This window comes from Chlamydotis macqueenii, chromosome 4 (assembly GCF_036417535.1).
Source record: "Chlamydotis macqueenii isolate bChlMac1 chromosome 4, bChlMac1.mat, whole genome shotgun sequence".
Classification (NCBI taxonomy): Eukaryota; Metazoa; Chordata; class Aves; order Otidiformes; family Otididae; genus Chlamydotis; species Chlamydotis macqueenii.
Genome location: NC_141559.1, coordinates 17,771,979 through 17,792,661, shown reverse-complemented (window position 1 = coordinate 17,792,661; position 20,683 = coordinate 17,771,979). Strand labels below are relative to the sequence as shown.

The 20,683-nt window shown below is 40.9% G+C and overlaps 1 protein-coding gene across 4 annotated transcripts in view; it reads left to right on the top strand.

Moving 5' to 3' along the window:
• WDFY3 (WD repeat and FYVE domain containing 3) overlaps positions 1-20,683 on the top strand; it is a 184,430-nt gene that overhangs the window by 53,754 nt on the left and 109,993 nt on the right. For all 4 annotated transcript variants that reach the window (XM_086747769.1, XM_086747767.1, XM_086747768.1 and 1 more), the window contains exons 3-4: positions 4,573-4,783; positions 13,616-13,739. In XM_086747769.1, coding sequence (XP_086603895.1) covers positions 4,604-4,783; positions 13,616-13,739 — 304 coding nt within the window. In that variant the 5' untranslated portion in view covers positions 4,573-4,603. The remainder of the gene's footprint in view (positions 1-4,572; positions 4,784-13,615; positions 13,740-20,683) is intronic.

Genomic DNA, 20,683 nt, shown 5'->3' with positions numbered 1-20,683 from the left:
CAGGTGTTCCCTAACTTATGAGTTTGCTTCTCTGAAGATTCTTTTCCTGTTGGCTTTTGCTGTGCAGGGTGCTTAATTGTCATGTGCTATAAGCAAGAAGTCGTGAACAGGTGATTTGGCTGTTACTGAAAATACTGAAATCCTTTCATTTTTGGCATTAAGGAGACAGGCAGGCCCTTACTGCTGAATTCAAGTCATGTGTGGTGGTTACAGCTGACTGAAGACTGTGCAGGTCCTTTCACTTACTGGTATAGGAAGGTCCTTTCTTCTAGATATTTTTTTGTTTGTAGTAAAAGGTTTAGGTGTAGTGCTTTCTCTTTTGCCTAAATAAAGAAAACCTCAGTCAAAATATTTATACAGGACATAGTGGCAACATGCCGCTGTCCTTTCACTCAGCAAATGTGTAATGTTTCAGTGTAGTATTTCTAATGTATTGTTCCTCTGAAGATTTTAGTTGTGGGTTTGTTTTGGTTTGGTTTGGATTTTTAAGTTTTAGATAAGCTTAAACATCTAAATGTTTTCTTAGAATAAGTAAGTTCTGGTACCAAGATTCACAATGAGGAAGCTTTTGTCTGCAGTAAACCATGAATAATCCTTATCACATGTCTTACGATTTGGACCTAATGCTGGAGCTCCCAGAAATCCCAGCTATCTTCTTTGTATTTCCATAGATAATCTGTACTATGGTAATCAGAAAAAAAAATCACTCTTTGGACTGGCAAAAATAAATCACAGAAATTTTTGCAGATTTCATGTATAGTATCATTCAGATGATGTTGCATGGAGCCCATGCTAGTTTTTTTTCTCATGGGACAGAAACACAGGAGGACTCAGCTCTGCAGTAACTCCACAAGTAGTATCTACTCTGCTTGAAATTAATATTCTGCCTACATTTGACTTGATCTACAGTGGAATTGAGGGTAGACTTTACATGATTCTGAAGACTAAGAATGAGCAGAAAATACTGTCAGAAAAAGCTGATCCAGAGGGCAGATAACTTTGTCAAAGAAAATCAGCATATATTGCAAAGATCTCTGTGTGTAAATGTCAGTGTTACTACCCTGTCTTCACTTTGTCCAGTGCAACATGTACTCCATATCTGTGAAAAACATCAAGGAAGCGAATACTTTACAGTTAAGGCTATTCCCAAAGCAGTGAGTTCTAGGAAGATTTTCTTGAGCTTCGCAGGGGTGTCTTTGGGACAGAAATCTGAAATTCCGTGGTATTGTGATGGTTTGGTGTGGTATTTCATTTTTGGGGGTTGACTTTTTTTTGGGGAGAGTTGGAGTTCCAGCTGACGTAAGTACGCACATGGAATATGTCAATCTCCTTTGGTTACTTCTGCGAAAAACCTGAAATGGATGTTATTTATACTAAGTTACATCCATTCTCCCCTACTCTGCGCTATCTCTTATCTTGATGTTGAATACATGATTGTACTGGGGAATAGGCAGAAGGAACTGTGACTGTGTTGAGAAAATGAGGTCTATTTGAATTGTTCTCCGTATTCGTCATCCCTCTGGGTTAAAACTGCCCCAGTGGAGGTAAATGGATCGCATCTTGGAGAAGCCGTCCCAGTAGGCTCCCACTACACTGGGAAAATAGTGTATAACATTTATTTGGACTAACTGTAAGGCAATTGTCAGATCTAGAACTCAAGCTGCGTGGCTGAACCAGGGCAAATTTCTGTTCTAGGTGTCCACTTAGGCTGAAAAAAGCAATGGGATTTAAAAGAAAAATTGGCTGCATTAGGACAAGTCTACAGCATGGTGGATTCAATGACAACATGCATATTGGGTGCTGGATTTAGAGTTCTCAGCGTTTTGTGAATCATAAAAATAATTTTAAATCCTATTTTTAAAAGATTATATGAAAATGAAAATATAGACTTTTTTCCCTGCTGCTTAGGGAGTGAAGTTTTGGTCCTTTGAGCTCGGATGCGATGTTCTGTTAGTTTATGTGTTATTACAGCAAGAAAAATTCCCAACCTGAAGAGTTTGGGGAAAGGTGTGGGTTTCTGGAGGAAACATCTCCAGAAACTTTGCTGTTTCATTCTTAACTACGTGAATCGTGTTACCTTTGTTATTTCTTAGAGATAATACACTAAAAGATGGCATCCAGTTCTATCTCATTTTTCTTCAAATGTGAAAAGCCAACGCAGATTTCCAGCACGGACCAACAGTTGCCGACCTGTACGTTAGCTTAGCTTTTTTGGTAACTTCATTTCTTAGATCAATCTTTTTTTTGCATTGTGCCAAAACGTACATTTGCGTCAGTTCCTAATTTTTCTTACATGTTAGTAAAATGCTATTTTATGAACACATTCCAGAAAGGTCTTTGGTTCTTGGGTTAGAGAGAGAATATTTTTCTTTCGATGATACCTCTTACTGGTGGTTAATTATCTTCAGGTTGACAAATGCAGTCCTTTTTTTTTTTTTGTAGCCGGTGTTATTTTCCTGGCTTTAGCACCTGACTGCTGTCTTTCCTCACAACTTAATCTCTGGGTTTGAGTTCTTCAGTAATGAGTATTTTCCCTCTGTTGCTCTAATCACAGCACCTTTGGAATCATTGCTTCTCCTTTTAATAATTGACCGTTCATGGTAACTTCTCTTTTTGTTAATTTAAATAATTAAGTCCTTTAAGTTTCTTGCTGTGAGGCATTTTCTGTCCTTGAATAATTTTTACAGCTGTTACTGACCTTTGTTTTTCCAACTGCCTTTAAGTGAAGAGAGGTAGATGTTAAAATTCTGTGGAGTATTTAATTGTCGGTCTCCTTAACTTCATGTATGGAGGTGAAACTGTTTCCCCCTTACTTTCTCCCTTACTTGAATATAGTTGTAAGAATAGTCCCCTTTGCCACAGTGTCCAATGGGCTATGTCTGTTGATGGATTTATCTGCTCTGGCCCTCTCACCTCTTTTGCAAGGTCCTGCTTGATAGACTTCAGTCTCACATTCAGAAGATTTGGTCCATGTTGTTTTGAAGACCAATATAAGGCTAAATACAGAGGCTAAGTCATATCTGTGAGACGTTTTAAAAAATGCAGGCACCAATGACACGATAAAACAGAACCTGGGCAAGATCAAGCAGAACTTCAGAACCCTGGAGGCAGGAGTGAAGGGGACATGGTCCCAAGTGATTTTCTACTTTATCTTGCCCATCAGAGATAGGGGTGCAGGCAGAGGTCATCATGCAGATCAACACTTGGCTTTGTGGCTGGTGTAGTCACCAGGGCTTTAGTTTCTGTGATCACAGGACATGCTTCGACAAATACAGATTACTGGGGAGAGATGACATCCACATGCCTAGAAAAGGAAAGAGAATCTTTGTTCACAGACTGGCTGACTTAGTAAATCACACTTTAAACTAATGAGTTTGGGGAATGGGATCCAAAGCCGGGACACTTCTGTACTCACAAGCAGCAGGATAGATGAGTGCACCTACCAGAGGAATGATGAATGTGTCCCAGCTCTCCAAAAAGGTTACGCCAAAAAGGTGAGAGAGTTGACAGGAAAATTGAAATGCTTCTATACCAGTGCACACAGCATGGGTAACAACCAGGAGAAGCTGGAAAGCTGTCATCTTGACCACATCACTGAAACTTGGTGGGATGAATCACATGACTGCAGCACGACAATTGGTGGCTAGAAACTGTTCAGGAGGGACAGGCAAGGAAGGAAAGGTGGGGGTGTTGCCCTCTATGTTAAAAAATGGATTGATTTAACAGTGCTTTTTTTGAAACAGCAATGCACAGATTGAGAGCTTGTGGGTGAAAATTAGAGACCAAGCCAACAAAGGAAACCTCCTGGCTGGTGTTTGCTACAGACTGCATATCAAGGACAGGATGTTGATGAATCATTCTTACTTTAACTACAGGAAGCATTGCACTTGCAGGCCCTGATTCTGCTAGGGGACTTCAGCCACCCTGACATCCATTGGAAAAGATGATCTTTAAAGGTCCCTTCCAACCCAAACCATTCTATGATTCTAAAACTAGTTTCTTTTGCTTCAGGAGGGAGAAGACCGAGGTGTTCTGCAGACCCAACAGCTGAGGTGTGAGATGAACAATACCTCCATTGGATAGCTTTGTCTGTTTGCCATAGGAAAGTCAGGAAAAAAAATTAAGCACGCCTCTGTATGATAAAGTCAATGTCTGGGAGTTTGAAGGTCTTGTTTGATCAGATTTTAAAGTACATAACTGGTACTGATTTTATTCTAGAGTTATTTTGAGAATACTTTGCAATATGTAGATAACACTGCTGTAAATGCTGTGGCATGTGCACAAAAGAAACATAAAAATAATCTATTAAAAAGTACCAAAGTGTTCTGTAGTTTTCAAAGCCTGATCAGTTGTGCTTTGTGCTGAAGAGTATAAGATATTTTCCTGTTTCAAGTTGTTCGCTTTAAATCCTCCAAGCATGTACTAATCAATGCCTAGCATATAAAATTAGCTAATGCTCTTAACTGCAGTGTGGTACTTACTGTGAGAGAGGGTGCTATATATTTAAAGGCTTTGATGGCATACTGCTTCAATCTGTTATACTCAAGTAAGTTCATTTTCCTTTCTGAACAGGATACAAGGGAGCTTCCAGAAGTCAGTCAAGATGAATATGGTGAAGAGGATCATGGGCCGGCCACGGCAAGAGGAGTGTAGCCCCCAGGATAACGCGCTGGGCTTGATGCATCTGCGTCGCCTCTTCACAGAGCTCTGTCATCCTCCACGGCACATGACCCAGAAAGAACAAGAAGAAAAGCTTTACATGATGTTGCCAGTGTTTAACAGGGTAAGCTAGCGAATCTGCAATAAGTGTTTTCTTTGTTTGAATTGACTGCTCCTATTTTGTATTCCCAAGACCTTTGGTTCTAGCAAAACAGAAGCTTTTCTTCCATTGGCATGCTTTGAATTTTCCCCTTCTCCTTGCTTAGTATTGTGTTAGCGGACAAACCTGCTATTAGAGATTTCATTCTATTATCGCTTTTTCTGAAGTTAAATCCACAGTTGCATGTAGATTGTCACAGACCTTTTCTACAGAGCTTGCTGTTATTAGTCATCTTATTTCCAGCCTAAACTTACTCATAGCAAGTTTATACCCACTTGTTTGTTCTTGAGTCTAAATATCACTTCTCCCTTCTTCGTATTTATTGTACTGATGCATATTTAGAGATAGCAATTGTAATGTCTCCTGTCAGACTCAGTTTTGCAAGGCTATGTGAGCTGAACAATTTTAGTCTTCTGTTGTGATACATTCTGCGTATCCTCATTGCCCTTGTAGCCCTTTTTCTATGTATTGAGTCTGGATTCCTCTTGGACAAGGAGGATTTTGAACAAGCAGTCTGTAGGGAAGGTGTAATGGCCACTTAGAATCATAGAATCATAGAATGGTTAGGGTTGGAAGGGACCTTCAAAGGTCATCTAGTCCAACCCCCCTGCAAGGAGCAGGGACATCCCTGACTAGGTCAGGTTGCTCAGAGCCTCATCCAGCCTGGCCTTGAACGTTTCCAGAGATGGGGCCTCCACCACCTTTCTGGGCAACCTGTTCCAGTGTTCTAGAACTCGCATCGTAAAAAATTTTTTCCTAATTTCTAATCTAAATCTACCCTGCTCTATTTTAAAACCATTACCTCTCGTCCTATCGCAACAGGCCCTACTAAACAGCCTTTCCCCATCTTTCCTGTAGGCCCCCTTGAGGTACTGGAAGACCACTATCAGGTCTCCCCGGAGCCTCCTCTTCTGCAGGCTGAACAGCCCCAACTCTCTCAGCCTGTCCTCATAAGAGAGGTGCTCCAGCCCTCTTATCATCTTTGTGGCCCTCCTCTGGACCCCCTCCAACTGGTCCATGTCCTTCTTGTGCTGGGGACTCCAGAAGTGGACACAGTACTCCAGGTGGGGTCTCACCAGGGCAGAGTAGAGGGGGAGAATCACCTCCCTCGACCTGCTGGCCACGCTTCTCTTGATACAGCCCAGGATGCGGTTGGCCTTCTGGGCCGCAAGGGTGCATTGCCTGCTCATGTTAAGCTTCTCATCCACCAGCACTCCCAAGTCCTTCTCCTCAGGGCTGCTCTCAATCCATTCTCTGTCCAGCCTGTATTTGTGCCTGGGATTGCCATGACCCAGGTGCAGGACCTCGCATTTGGCCTGGTTGAACTTCATGAGGTTGGCACGGGCCCACCTCTCCAGCCTGTCAAGGTCCCTCTGGATGGCATCCCTCCCTTCCAGTGTGTCGACGGCACCACACAACTTGGTGTCATTGGTGAACTTGCTGAGGGTGCACTCTATCCCACTGTCTGTGTCACCGACAAAGATGTTGAACAGGGCCGGGCCCAGCACGGACCCCTGAGGGACGCCACTCGTGACCGGTCTCCACCTGGACATTGAGCCCTTGACCACCACTCTCTGAGTGCGGCCATCCAGCCAACTCCTTATCCACCGAGTGGTCCGTCCATCAAACCCATGTCTCTCTAGTTTAGGGAGAAGGATGTCGTGCGGGACAGTGTCAAAAGCTTTGCACAAGTCCAGGTAGATGATGTCAGTTGCTCGTCCCTTGTCCACCAATGCCGTCACCCCGTCATAGAAGGCCACCAAATTGATCAGGCACGATCTGCCCTTGGTGAAGCCATGTTGGCTGTCACCAACCACCTCCTTGCTCTCCATGTGCCTTAGCATGGTTTCCAGGAGAATCTGCTCCATGACCTTGCCAGGCACAGAGGTGAGGCTGACCGGCCTGTAGTTACCTGGGTCTTCCTTATTCCCCTTTTTAAAAATTGGGGTTATGTTCCCCCTCTTCCAGTCATCGGGGACCTCACCAGACCGCCACGACTTCTCAAATATGATGGCCAGTGGCTTGGCAGCTTCATCCACCAGTTCCCTCAGGACCCGAGGATGGATCTCATCAGGACCCATGGACTTGTGCACCTTCAGGTTCCTTAGATGATCCCGAACCTGCTCTTCGAGTACAGTGGACAGTTCTTCATTCTCGCAGTCCCTGCTTGCACCTTCTACAGCTTGGGCGGTGGGACAGGAACTCTTATCGGTGAAGACTGAGGCAAAAAAGTCATTGAGAACCTCAGCCTTCTCCATGTCCTGGGTAACCAGGACACCAGTTCCCTTCTGGAGGGGGCCTACATTTACCCTGGACTTTCTTTTGTCCCCTACGTACCTATAAAAGCTCTTCCTGTTACATTTTATATCTCTGGCCAGATTCAGTTCTGCCAGGGCTTTGGCCTTCCTTACCTTATCCCTGGCCACTCGCGCAGCCTCTTTGTAGTCCTCCCAGGCTACCTGTCCCCACTTCCACCCTCTATAGGCTTCCTTTTTCACTTTCAGTTGGTCCAGGAACTCCTTGCTCATCCACGCCGGCCTCCTGGCCTTTTTGCCCTACTTGTTTTTCATCGGGATGCACCTCTGCTGAGCTTGGAGGAGGTGGTCTTTGAATATGGACCAACTTTCCTGGGCCCCTCTTCCCTCCAGGGCCGCCTCCCATGGCACTTGGCCCATCAGGTCCCTGAAGAGGCTGAAGTCCGCCTTCCTGAAGTCTAGGGCAGAGAGCTTGCCGTGTATTTTCCTTGCTGCCCCATGGATCTTGAACTCCACCATGTCATGGTCGCTGCAGCCAAGGCTGTCCTTTAGTTTCACATCCCCGACCAGTCCCTCCCTGTTGGTGAGCACAAGGTCGAGCATGGCACCCCTCCTTGTCAGCTCCTCTATCGCCTGCAGGAGGAATTCATATTCATATTTCACTACTCCCTTGCAGTCAGGCGCTGAGATTTTGTTTGGAGGCAGGACCTTGATGCCTGCCACTGGAATTAATAGGAGCTAAATCCACCTGATGTCTTATGTCACTCAGTTACTCTGACACTTCATTGTGAATAATGACATTGGTGGTAGGTTTAGGATCGTGAAAGAGCAGTAAGTATAGATTTGGCTTTTCTTTTCTTTCCTGCTGTGACCTGAACCCTTGCTTTCCAATTTTTTCTTGGATGATGGGTTTGTACTTGTATATGCTGCTGTGGAGAACTGGAATAATCCAAAAACTAAAATGCAAAAACTTGATAGGGAAATTAACTCAAGTTTTTCTTTTTCAGATTGATGTTTTGTTGAGAGTATGACTTATGATGGTGTTAGACATTGAACTGCTTACATGCTGTGTAGAAAAATTAATTCTACTCAAGGCATAGTATTAATAGGATTTTCAGTCTACTAGATAGCATGCTTTAGTGGATAGATCCCCTAAATGTCATTCTGTTGCCCTAGGTCTTATTCCTAGTTCTACTGGTAACCTGTTGTGTGAGTTTGGGAGAAGTAAGCTGAGTTCATCTGCTTCCTCTTTAATTTATCTGCTTGGATTGTGTGCCCTTTAGTTATGGACTTTCTTAATTTGTTTTTACAAATTAGCACAATGGAATCTTAATCTTGGCTTGAGCCCATGAAGGTTAGTTTCATGCAGTTATGCTTGGAAATCTCCCTCTGGTGGTTACAGGTGGCTGATGCTTCTGAAAAAGAGAATGTACCCACTATAGCTGCTTTACCACTTAGTTGTAATCTGCGGGTGGAGAAGAAATTATTTCCTGGCCCTCGTGGTCGTTACGTGCAGTAGCATTGTATCTATGGAAATCACAATTGGTGATATAACTGGGTTTAAGAAAAACTACTGCAGCAGTGCATGCTTTATGTGTATGCAGCAGTCTTTCCTTAGACTGTGATTAAGCTTCAAAGGTGAAAAAGAACAGTTAAGTTTTAATTTCTCTGTTGTTTCTCCCTTTTCTCTTTCTTTCTTACTACACTTTTTTCTCTCCCCCCCCCCCCCCCCCTTTACACTGCTTGCTGGCTTTTTTCTAATTCTTAGTCCCTCCACTTGACCCTGTCGAAGCTGAGTTGTAGTTGCTTCATGTCTTTGCACCATTTGTTCTCTCTTACTGTTCTTAATTCAAGTCGTGTGTTGAGACATTCTGAAAAGTCAATCAGTAGTGCCAAGTTTTTTCTTCTTACTCCATCAACAACAGCTCTTACCTAGCTATTCTCTGGTACCATTTAGATTTCTTGAGAAGATGAGTGGTTTCTGCAATTTCCGTCTGTATTAATGCATCTTGGCTACTCTTTGCTCTGAGATCCCAGTTTTTTCCTCATTTTTTTCTGTTTTTCGTCCCCCAGGTTCCCCATGTCTCATTTCTGTTTTTTACAGAATCCATCTAATTTTATGGATGGGCTCTTTCCCCTTCTCTAAATCCTAGAGACTCTTTATTCCCTTCTTTACTGAGGTAAACTTGATACTGAAGACACACATTCTTCTGTGTTTGCCACATGTTTTGCTTTTGGATTGTACCTGTGGTTGTGTCTCTTCCTCTTCCCTCTTGTTTCTTTGTTTGATTTTAACATCACCAGCCTCAAACTCTGACTGTTTTTCATCTGTGACGTTCTTGGAGTTGTCCTTCTTGCCACAAATATAGGCTGTTGCCAGATGTTATCACTTGAGTTTCCAGCCTCTGCAAAATCTGGATCGTAGTCTGTCACATTGAAGGAAGCATGTGTTGTTTGTTCTCTTTCACTTCCTTTCTCACAGTCCCTAATAACAGTCATCAACAAACTGTTAGTGTAGCACAAACAATTCTGATTTTTCTTGATCAATCAGGTCTCATCTGTCCTTATTACAGGGGGATTTTTTTCCTTGCATTTCATATGAATCCATTCTTGTCTTCCTGCATTCAAGAGGCTGAGCAGTTGTGATGTCATCTGTTTATTTCTGCTTCCACCGTTTAACTTTTTAGGTTCCTGGTTTAATGCCACCTCCTTCTTTTGAGGCTTATGTATAGTTTACTGTGAGTTCCTTGGCTTACCTAGTTTTGTGTCTTCTGGAGTATGAACTGTCTGTGGTATGGTTTGTTTTGGAACAATGCTGCTAGCTCAGTAATTTTGCAAGCCAGAGTAAGCTAAACTCTAAAATTGATTGGAATAAAAAATAGAACAAGGGAAATATTTCATTTTCCGAAGAGTCTTATATGGGATTTTCATGGGAGATATGGTAAATCTTGGTTCACTCTAGATTGTGAATGTCTTTCCTCTGAGAACTACTTTTGCTGACAGGAAACACTAAAACATTGCCTGAAGTTCCTCTTTAAATTTTTTTTTTGTTTCTCAAATGTAGTTCTTAGCTGCAGATGTTTTAAGGCATCAGTTAATAACTTGATTCAAATTCAGACTCTGAATCCCTCAGTTACTTTGCAGGTAACTACCTGTAACATGTTTAAGTTTGATTGATTAAATAATTCTTATGTTACTGCTTTAAGCCAAGTCCATGATGGTGTACCATAGAAGCATTATCTGTTACAAGATTGAGATGTCTGTGTTAGGAGGAGAAAACCTCAAATAAATTAGGGAGCTCAGGTCAAGGCTTCCATACTACCCCTTGATGTATACCTCATAATGTCTCGTGTACAGAGTAGTGAGCTGTTGGAAGTGACAGCTGTGTGTGTTTGGCTGGAAGCAGGGAGTGTTCGTCTGTCTGTAATCCAGGAAATAGTTCTGGAAGAAGTGTGATTTTTATTGAATGCAGAGATCTAGAGTGAGGAAGTGGCCAGCAGCAGGCAGCCAGTTGAATAACCACTGTATCCAGGAGCTCTTTTGAGGCTTTCTTGCTTAACCATGTATGAATTTTGGTTTTGTGTTTTTGTTTTTGTTTTTTTCCTCTCTTCAGAGGTATCTGAAGTTCTCTGTGAAACGCAGTTCCGTTTTCTTCTTGATATTTTGAGGATTACTAATCAGTAAACCCAGAGGAGCTAACGCATTCTTAACTTTGGTTTATAGATACAGCATGTCTCAAACATGCTGTAGTTTAAACCATCTGGCTAGTTCTGGTAACAAATGGGTTTACAGACCACTTCTTTTTCCTTATTGTTCTGGAAAGTTTATGAAATTATGAATTGCATAGTAATGAAAAGCTAAATCAGTGCATAATTAACAAAAGATTGGTCCTCTGGAAGAATATTCAAAAGGCTCCTTCCAGAATTCGATGTGTTTGCAAAAGAATTGCTCTATGGCACAGTAGTAACATTTTTGCAGTATATGAAAAAAATGGACAGAATGATGAAGAGGCTGTTTTTGAATAAGTGGTACATTGTTTGCGTGCTCTCGAGAGAGCCTTGCTTTTCCTTATCAAAAAGATTATTTACTGGTAACGTGTTTCATATCCTATTCCTGTTTTTTACTACCACCTTTAGTCAAAGAGTATATCAATATCCAGTGCAGACGCTTGTTCTACGTAGTGGAAACTTGGTTATGAGGCAACTAATTCAAAATCAGTTCACCTCAGTCAGGCTTTTACTGTAACTTTGAGCTCCTGGTATTTCCTGAAATCTGCTGACGACTCTAGGCAAACTCAGGACAGGTAATAGGGCTATTAGTTTTTCCTCTTTCCTTGGTCTGACTGAAAGAGCTTTGAACAGTTAATGATGGCAAGATACTCTGCCAATGTGCATTTTAGTCTAGATAATCTTGCTTAGGTTATACCAACACGCAAGCCTTGAGGCCCTCTTCCCTTCTTATAGCTGTGTGGAAGTTAAATGAACTAGGAGCTGATGCAGACAATTGCTAAATGAGGTCTTGTGAAAGGTTTAGGAAAATTTGGATTGTCTGTCCTGGGAATGTTGCATACTGAGAAATCCAAATGAGGAGTGTTTTTCTTGTCTGCCAAAAACAGTAATGTGCCTGTGATGTCTGGGCTCCTGTTTGCGTTCTTTATTGATAATGGGGGTTGAAATTTCCTGTGTGAGAAATGCTTAAGTTTTTGGTGAAAAATACAAAACTGAGTTTTCAATTTCAATGTTGTATTTCTGGCTCCATTTCATCATGACTTTGCAATGCGAGCAGGCAGGAAAAATATTTTTAGCTGTTCTGTAATCATAGAATAGTTTGGGTTGGAAGGGACCTTTAAAGGCCATCTAGCCCAACCTGCCTGCAAGGAGGAGGGACATCTTCCACTAGATCAGGTTGCTCAGAGCCTCATCCAACCTGGCCTTGAATGTTTCCAGGGATGGGGCATCTACCACCTCTCTGGGCAACCTGCTCCAGGGTTCCACCACCCTCATTGTAAAAAAATTTTTCCTGGTGTCCAGTCTGAATCTACCTCCCTCTATTTTAAAACGATGACCCCTTCCTTGTCCTGTCACAACAGGCCCTGCTAAAGAGTTTCTCCCCGTCTTTCCTATAAGACCCCTTTAGGTACTGTAATATGCCAGAGCTACTGATCATAAGGGGAGTAAGAAGTCAAACTTAAGACAAAGGTTATTCTGTCTTCTGCCTTCTGAAGTTTTCTTCAGTAACTTTGGGGTTTCAAGGCAAGTCAGTACTGCAATTGTCTTACATCCCTGTTGGCTGTAATATTGCAGATTTCACTGGATGCCTCTAGACTTAAGAGTGACTTCAATCAGGTATGTCAGCAGCTCAGCTGCAATAGTATGACTGGGTCACCCAGGGAAAGGACATGGGTTGAGTCCAAATCAATTGTACTGCTGTAGATCACATCCTCTTTCTGAGAGGCAAATATAGTTCATGTTGAACTAAAGTTTTATTAGAAAAATACTGTAAGCTATTACACTTCCCGGCTTATCAGTGACACTCCTGCAGGTTATGTAAATAGCCACAAGGGAGAAAAATGTAAGCAAGCAGAGAAGTATGGAGTTCAGGCATTTGGCAGGCAATTCTGTTTTTTCAGCACTGACACAAGTGATGATACCAGAATTTGGGTTGCTTGCTTTCTTTATCTGATAATGAATATCGTGGTTTTACTGTGACCATTTTAGTGCAATGATTACATCAGAAGTGTGGATGGAGACTCCTTTTTTGTATGCAGTCTTGAATGAAAAGTAAATTACCTCAACAACTAGCTAATCCATTTTGAGATAATATCGTGTTCCATAGCTTAGTGCAATACCACAGCATTAACATGTTTCTCTCTGTTAAATGTGATTCAATAAATGATTTAATAACCAAATTAATGCTTAATCATGAAGAATAAGCTACTAGAATTTATTTTTAAAATTACCTAGTAACTACTGCTGTTATGTTCAGGAGGACCTCAAGAGAGGAGAGTAAGGCCTTGGGATGCCAGCAACATGGGAGGCTTCCTGGTATCGTCAGTTTATCGAGGGAAGATTTAACAGGGCCGTTCTACTTCCTAGTCCCTGCTAGAACATTTTACACACATTGTTCTGTACATGCAGTCACCTCTGTGGGATGTTTAAGTCCAGCAGATATTAAAGGAATTGCTTTTAAAAACAGAACTCTTGTTAGAGAATTTGCTCTGATATCTAGTCTTTACTCCATTACGTGCAATCTCAATCTTTTGCGGCTATGTGGGGTTTTTAACTTGCAGGAAAACTCATGGTTCCCTTTTTCCTCTTTGTTCATCAGCTCTTACCTCCCTGAATGATGAATTAATTCCAACTATGAATATATCTTAGAGTATATGTTGTGAAAAGCAGTATGGTGATGAATACTGAAGCAGGAAAATAAAAATTTGTGATCTCCATAGTAATACTCAGTCTTCACAAAGGAAGGTCATAGTTCGTAGTGATCCTTGTAAACTGAATGACTTTTTGATGTGTCCGTTTTTCTCTTGTTCTAGGTGTTTGGAAATGCTCCTCCAAGTACAATGACAGAAAAATTTTCTGACCTCCTGCAGTTTACTACTCAAGTGTCACGATTGATGGTGACTGAAATTCGACGGAGAGCATCGAATAAGTCCACAGGTATTGCATGAGGCACAAGTTCGGGCTTTGTGAGAAGCCCATCATGAATTTCAGATCAGTCAGAATACTATGAGCTGCCATCCAGAGTAACTGTGCAAGCTCAGAAATTGCAGTCTTTGCAGTGAAAATACGTTATCTTCAATTTCTTTGGGCTGAGAGAGAGAGGAGGAGGAGGCTAGAGTTTACCTCCCTGGGTTACAGAGAAAGCAAAGTTCCACAGACTTGACAACATATCAAAGAGAGAGGAGTGAGCTAAGTTGCATCACCTACTATTAGAAGGAGACCAAGAACATGCATATGGACAGCTACCTTATCTTGCCTGAGATGCCTGGTGGTGGTGTATTTTGTGCCTCGGATATATTAACGTTCCAAACCCATGCATTTTTAAATTAGCTGTTGGTCTGGAAGCCTGTAAGATGTGAAAGTACAGCGAGTCTCACATTAGGACCAACACCACCAGCCCTAGAAAAATGTTAGTGGACCCATCTTTGTTTATTAAATGTCAGGTTGAGATTTGGTTCTGTTGAACCCTGAATGTGTCAGAACCTGAACACATATTGGGAGTTGCGTAACTGAGGACAATGTGCCAAGAAAGCGTGTTTCATTATCTTTCCTCTTTGAGTTCCTCCTCTGAAGAGGAACACTTCTGAGAAATATTAAGTTTTTGTCTTAATTTTAAGATCTGTGCTGGCTTCTCAGTTTGTATTTGGTGGTAAATAAGGAAATAGCAGACTATAAAAGGCTGTGCAAATTATTATGCATTAAGTTAGGAGTCACAAACTGTGCCAATTAGAATTTCTTTCCATTTTAAGCAGAGTGACTTAACAGTGAAACATTCCAGATGGCTAAACAGATATCACAGACAAAACCTGTTCTCTATGGGTAAACAGGCGCAAAATGTCTTTTCTTTGAGTATTTAGGGGAAATGAATGTCCAACAGCCACCATTCTGCTGGCAGAATGGTGGTGTATGTTTGACCTTTTTTTCTGGGGAACATCTGTTATGCTCGCTAGTCAGTTGGATCCTGCTAAGAATGGCCATTTTTGTGTGTTTATTACTTAAGCCATACCTCTGCTTGTTGCTCCTACTTGTCATCCTTGAAACCTCACAAGTCAGAGGTAGATTTTGTGGTCATCGTTGTTGGTTTTGGGAGGTTTTCTTGTTTTTTACCCCACTTGGAAACATAATCACAGTGACTTAAAAGTTTCTTACTCTTCTAAGCTTTGATGTACTGAGTACTAATGTTTTTATTAAAATGGAAAGCAGTCATTTTTCCTCTGTTATCAAGATTACTATTACTTCGGTCAGTAAACCCTTTTCGGATCTTATATAAGAGGGCCTGAGAAGTCCGTGTCCTGCAATTGCATTGTGACTCTCAGCGGGACCAGGGAGTTGCAGTTTGCTCTCCAGAAATGACCAATTAACAAGCTGTTAAAACTCGTACTTTGAATAATTCTGTGTTAAACCGTTTATAGCTAGATAGACGTTTCCTGCGATACTGAAAAAAAGAAATGAAATTTTTTGCTTTTTAGAATACATTTTATGTTAAAGACAAAATAGTGTGTCTCTGGATTGTGAAGGCTCTTGCTTTTTTTTTTTTTTTTTTTAAAAAAAAAAAAAAAAAAAACAAACAAAAAAACCAAACCCTTCAATTCTTTTTGTGTACCAGACAAAAAATAGCTATTAAGAGGAATTATATCTCCTAGCATGTTTTTAAAACTTAAAAACTTAAGTAAAAACTGTGTGAAGAAAATGTCTGTGGTAATATCTAAGTGCAAATTCCTAATGGTGTGAAGCGCTCTGTTTAAGTCAACAGAGTTGCTGAGCTTGTTTTAGAGACAAGCTTTCCATACAAACGTTATCAAAAGTCAACTTTGGATAGTTAACGAAAGGGAAGAAATTTTACAAGAACTTACTTTCTATCTATAAAGAGATAAATGCCTTGGCAGTATTTTATGTTTGGGAATCTGATATGATTAAATCTTACCTGTTGGTGTGCTGAGGGTTTTGGGTTTTCTTTTTTGTTTGTTTGGTGATTTTTTATTTTTTTTTCACTTTCCTCCATCTCATAATGGAGCATGGGGCAATTTTTTTCATCAAACCTTTGAATATTTATGTTAATAGCTATGTGAGTAATGCCTGTCATCGTGAAGGCGTATCTCAGTTATTCTTGGCAGGCTGTAGTAGTTTTCTCAGAACAGCGTTTCATGATTCAGTAGTAACTGTGCCAGCACCCTATCTTAAGTATTCTCTGAACATTGCCATTGTAGTTATGTGTTCAACTACAGTTTCAGCTGTCTTGTTTCTCTGGTATAGATGTAACCTTGGAGTAAGAAAAGTGAAGCAATAAAATTGCGTTAAATTATCTTGTACATTTAAGTCTTTGCTGTACAATGGTGATAATTTGCAGATGACAGCACTAACCATATCTATGAGAATAGTGCATGGTTTTCTTTGCCTTTGGGATATCTGGTCTACTTTAGAAGATGGTGGAGTCATGGTTGAGCTCTATATACTTGAGATTTTTATCTGCCGAATTTTCCACAAATAAATCAAATTTCCTATCTGAATTGATCAAAAAGTTGTGGTAGTACTTTGCTAAAATATATGTTCAAACATCTTTTTCCAGTGTAGTCTCAGTTCTGAAATGAGCCTTTCTCTTGATAGCAAGTGCATCTGGCTGAAAGTTTGACTGAAAAGGATTGACTTATTCAAAAAGGGACAGGGACAGCTGGAATCTTGGTAGAATAAATGTGGCTACTAATGTCTACTTTGGCTACTAATGCTGGAGGAGAAGCGACACTTATTTCATGTATTTTTCATCCATCCACATGCCTTGGATGCACTTGATTCCTTTGTGATTTTGCAGGTGTTTCAACAGCACGTCCTAAAGTGTTTGGCACAGCATCATAGTTTAGACCCAATGCAAAGATAAGTATACAGCAGGGAAGGTTGGTTCAGTTGATCCCTTTGGTGTGGACAGCCAGACTGGTGAGCCATTTCAAGGTATCTAGCTGGGCTGATGCACGGCAGAGTGGGGTCCCTGAATCCTGGTGGTATGGAGCTGGCTGGTGTGCAGGCAAGCAGGAGTGCTGCTCTCTCTGTGCTGCAAGTGCTGTGAGCTGAATAGCCTGGGACCTTTTGGTTTATCATTTCAGTGAGTACCTGTACACCTTGTAAATGAGAAATCCCAAGTATTGAATAGTTTCACATTGCAGACTTAAAGGTAAGTGCATAAAGCTGTCCTTCCTGGATCAAACAGTGAACCTGCATAACTGTTCCCAGCTGCAGTTGCTAACAAACAGAAAGCAAGAAACAGGGCAAGTATTGAGAATGCACTTTTCTCTTTCACTCTTAACAGCTTCTCATATTTCAGCAGTTGAGGTTGTGCAAACCTGTTATTTGGTACCTTGTAGTGATTATTTCATGGGTACTAAAATTGGTTTCTAACTCAGTCCTATGTTGTCTGCATCCCAAGCACACCAAATGATGTCCTGACAGCTCCCATTATTTAATGCATTAGGTTATATAAACACTTGATATCATAGGGAGATTCAGAATGATTCCCTTAGTGCTGGGCAATCCTACAACCTGGAAGGTCCTTCTCCAGTTGGAGTACGAATAAGTGGTTGTGAGGACAATCTGTGAAACCTGTGCAGAAGGGTAGAAAACTGAAGAATGAGAAAGCAAAGCAGTTCATCTACAGGACTGGAACATTTTAACCTCATTTCAAGGTCAATCTGAAAAGTTTGGGTTTGAGGTTTTTTTTTTGTGATTTCATGTGTGCTAGTCTGTGTACATAATTGTTTTATGCACCTTTTAAATTCAATTTAGTTGTGTCTTGCTTTGTTGATATCAATCAGTGTTTCATTCCATATTTGCAACATTCTCTGTATGTATTTGTCTTGTTATTTACTATTTAATGCTAAATTTATTTTTACCATACCTCTAGACTGTTCAGATAATTCCTCCTACTACCAGAAACAACATTTTCAATTACTGTTTGTACCCTCTGGATGTTGTGGTGGTTTGATTTTGGAGTTGGGTTTTTTGTTTGGTCAGATTTATTTGTGGTTCCCTCCCACCTTTCTTTCTTTCTTTTCCTCTTCATTTCAGTGATATAGTCAAACTGTTTCACCAGTGAAAATGCTTTTAAGCTCTTTAGACATTTCTCTAACAGTTCTGCTGAAAAACTATCATTATCTCATCTTCAGACCACCCTGAGAGACCAAATTGATAAATATTCATTGTCACAATGTTTAACCATTGCAGAAAACCATGTCAGTGATTTGTATTTGACCTCTGACAATGCCTACCTTTATTCTTCTTAAAATTCCACTGATCTGTGAACTCTGATTTTATTGTTCACTTTTATTGCAGTTTACCTCTATCACATCAGCAGAACTAATTCTATGTTTGTCTTAAATACTCAAGAGTGTTATTTGTTCAGGTGCATCTCACTTTTTGGGTAAGTTACCAACAGTTCTTAAAAGAAGCTGCTTCTCTTCTGCTGATAAGTAGCCTTTTGGGCTCCTCCTGTAATGAATCTTTCTTGCTAAATAAGTAGACTTAGCGGCTGCTTTCAGACTTTTTTTGTATGTTAGTTAACTTCTCTTTTGTTGAGAAGAGACTATGTTGGAAATGATCTCACAAGCTGTGACTGCACGTCTTGGCTTTTTCATTATACATATATATATATATGTGTGTGTGTGTGTATATATAAGTTTTTCCTGTCCTGTGGGTGACTTTGCTTTGCAAGATTGCTCTGAAAGGGAAGAACTGTCTTGTGAGCTACTCGTCAGGAGTAATTTCTGATCAACGACTGCTGTATCTTATTACTTTCGGTTAACCTTCAATTTATTTTTTTATGCTTTTCACCAGATCTTATGCAAGGCAAGTGTAGTGCACTATAGTGCCTTTCCAAGAGATCCTAGAGAGTCTGTTCTCTTATCAGCTGGGTTAGTGAGGCTAAATACTGGCACAGTTGAGTTGTTTATCTTTGGATGAGCAGCCCTTCGTTTCTGCACACTGCAAAGCCATCAGCCACTTCATATCTACGGCTTGTGATGACAGCACTGCATTGCCCCTGATGATTGAAGGAAGACTTTTTGCCATCCCATTTTTGTTTGGCAGTTGAAACAATTTGTATTTTTTAACTCTAGGTATCTGACTGTTTCCAGGCATTCCTTGTGAGAAGTAGTAGGAGACTCCTTGAAGGCTTGATTAGAAAAGGTGTCCCTGTCTTAGCTTGCTCCCCCACCCCCTTTAGCATATGCATAGGTATTTTTTCACCGGTATTCCATGCTAGGATCAGAATAAGCTATACAAATGCCTGATGACACTACTGTATGCTGTTTATGGTACTAGAACATCTAACTGAAAGCTTTGTGTAGTGAGTTTGTCCTTAGTGCTGTTGCTATAGGCAATAATGTTGCTTGTAATGCAGTGCTGCTTTTTGCTGCAATCTGAATGGTCTAATACCATTGCTTTCCATCTGCTGCTTTTCTCTGAAGTCCAGGATGCAAAGCACTCACGTCATCTCTTATGTATGAAACAAATCCTGGTGTTCTATTCCAACAAGCCTCTGTCCCATATATACTGAATCCATGCTGAAAAATCTGACTACTGTGTATTAACCACGTGACCACATAATCATGCTTATACTTATGTGTACACGCTTGCACAGTTGTCAAGATATGTATGCTTACATATTATTTTCTAGGTTTTTCTCTTTGCTTTTTTGCCAGCGAACATATCCCAATTCCAGATTTAGAGATTTGTCCTGCAGAAGTTGAAGGGCTAAGGACATCTAGGTGGGGCACATAGCGGATCTTATATTAAAAAGATTACTTGAGCACTTCAAAACCAGGGAGAAGGTACAAGAAATAAATTAAGACTAGTGTTGATGATAGAAATTAATCTTAAATGATAGTGCTATCAAATTTGCTCAGAGCAGATGACAACGTCTTCCTGCACTTAAAATGCTGTCTGTGTTTTAGGTAGTGCTTAATTAAGACTGACAGTTTTGAAACTGCTATTTATAGTGTTCAACTGCTATGCCATTTAGGATGCCAGCAGCATTACAACTTTTTCAGAAGCATATACTTAACCCCTCAGTCTCACTTTCGGAGATGACTGAAAGAGACCCTGTTCCACGGGTGGCTTTTGGAGATTATGCCCAAAGGAGGCTGTGCACATCCTGTTTAGTACCGGTTGTACCTGCTTACAGAGACTGATTGCCCAGCTCTCTCTGTGGTCAGGTAGAAAGAGAATGGGCCTACAAACTAGCACCTAACGCTGGGCTGGTCCTGTTGTAGATGCAACCCATGTTTTAGACATGCTTGACACTCAGAGTTAGGAAAAGTGGCTTTTGCCAGGAATTCTGGCATTTAGCCTATGCCCCTAATGTAGGAACTATGGCTGTGGCATGGCTGTTGTGCTTTCTGAGTTGGGCTGCTCATACAGCCAACCGTCTGGCTAGTGTTTTGCACCAATGGTTTTGGAAAACAAAGCGCCCAGCAGGTACTTCTGGTCAGCATGCTGGGAAGTTGCTACATGTCCACATTTCTGTGAGTTTTAAAAATTACCTTACCTTTCATCTTGGTATTTCAAGCTTTGTTTTATCTTAGTCTCATGCAGGGATTTGGTAGGTGCCTCTCCTTACTTCAGCACCAGAATTGGAAAAGCCAGCAGTTTGTACAAAAACCTGTTATGGGAATAAGGCTGCAAAACAAAAACATGGGAAAATAGCCATTGCACAAATGAACCAAATCTGGATTTTTACCTTAAATATGTTATCTTTTTTTTTCTGAGATTATGACTATACACGTGTTTTCTGGGCTTTAGGGAAAAATACATCCTCTTTGCACAGTAAGAGAATGAAACTGACACCAACATGGATGATGTGAAGTCCCCCTGAGTGAGACATCAAATAAATCTTTTTT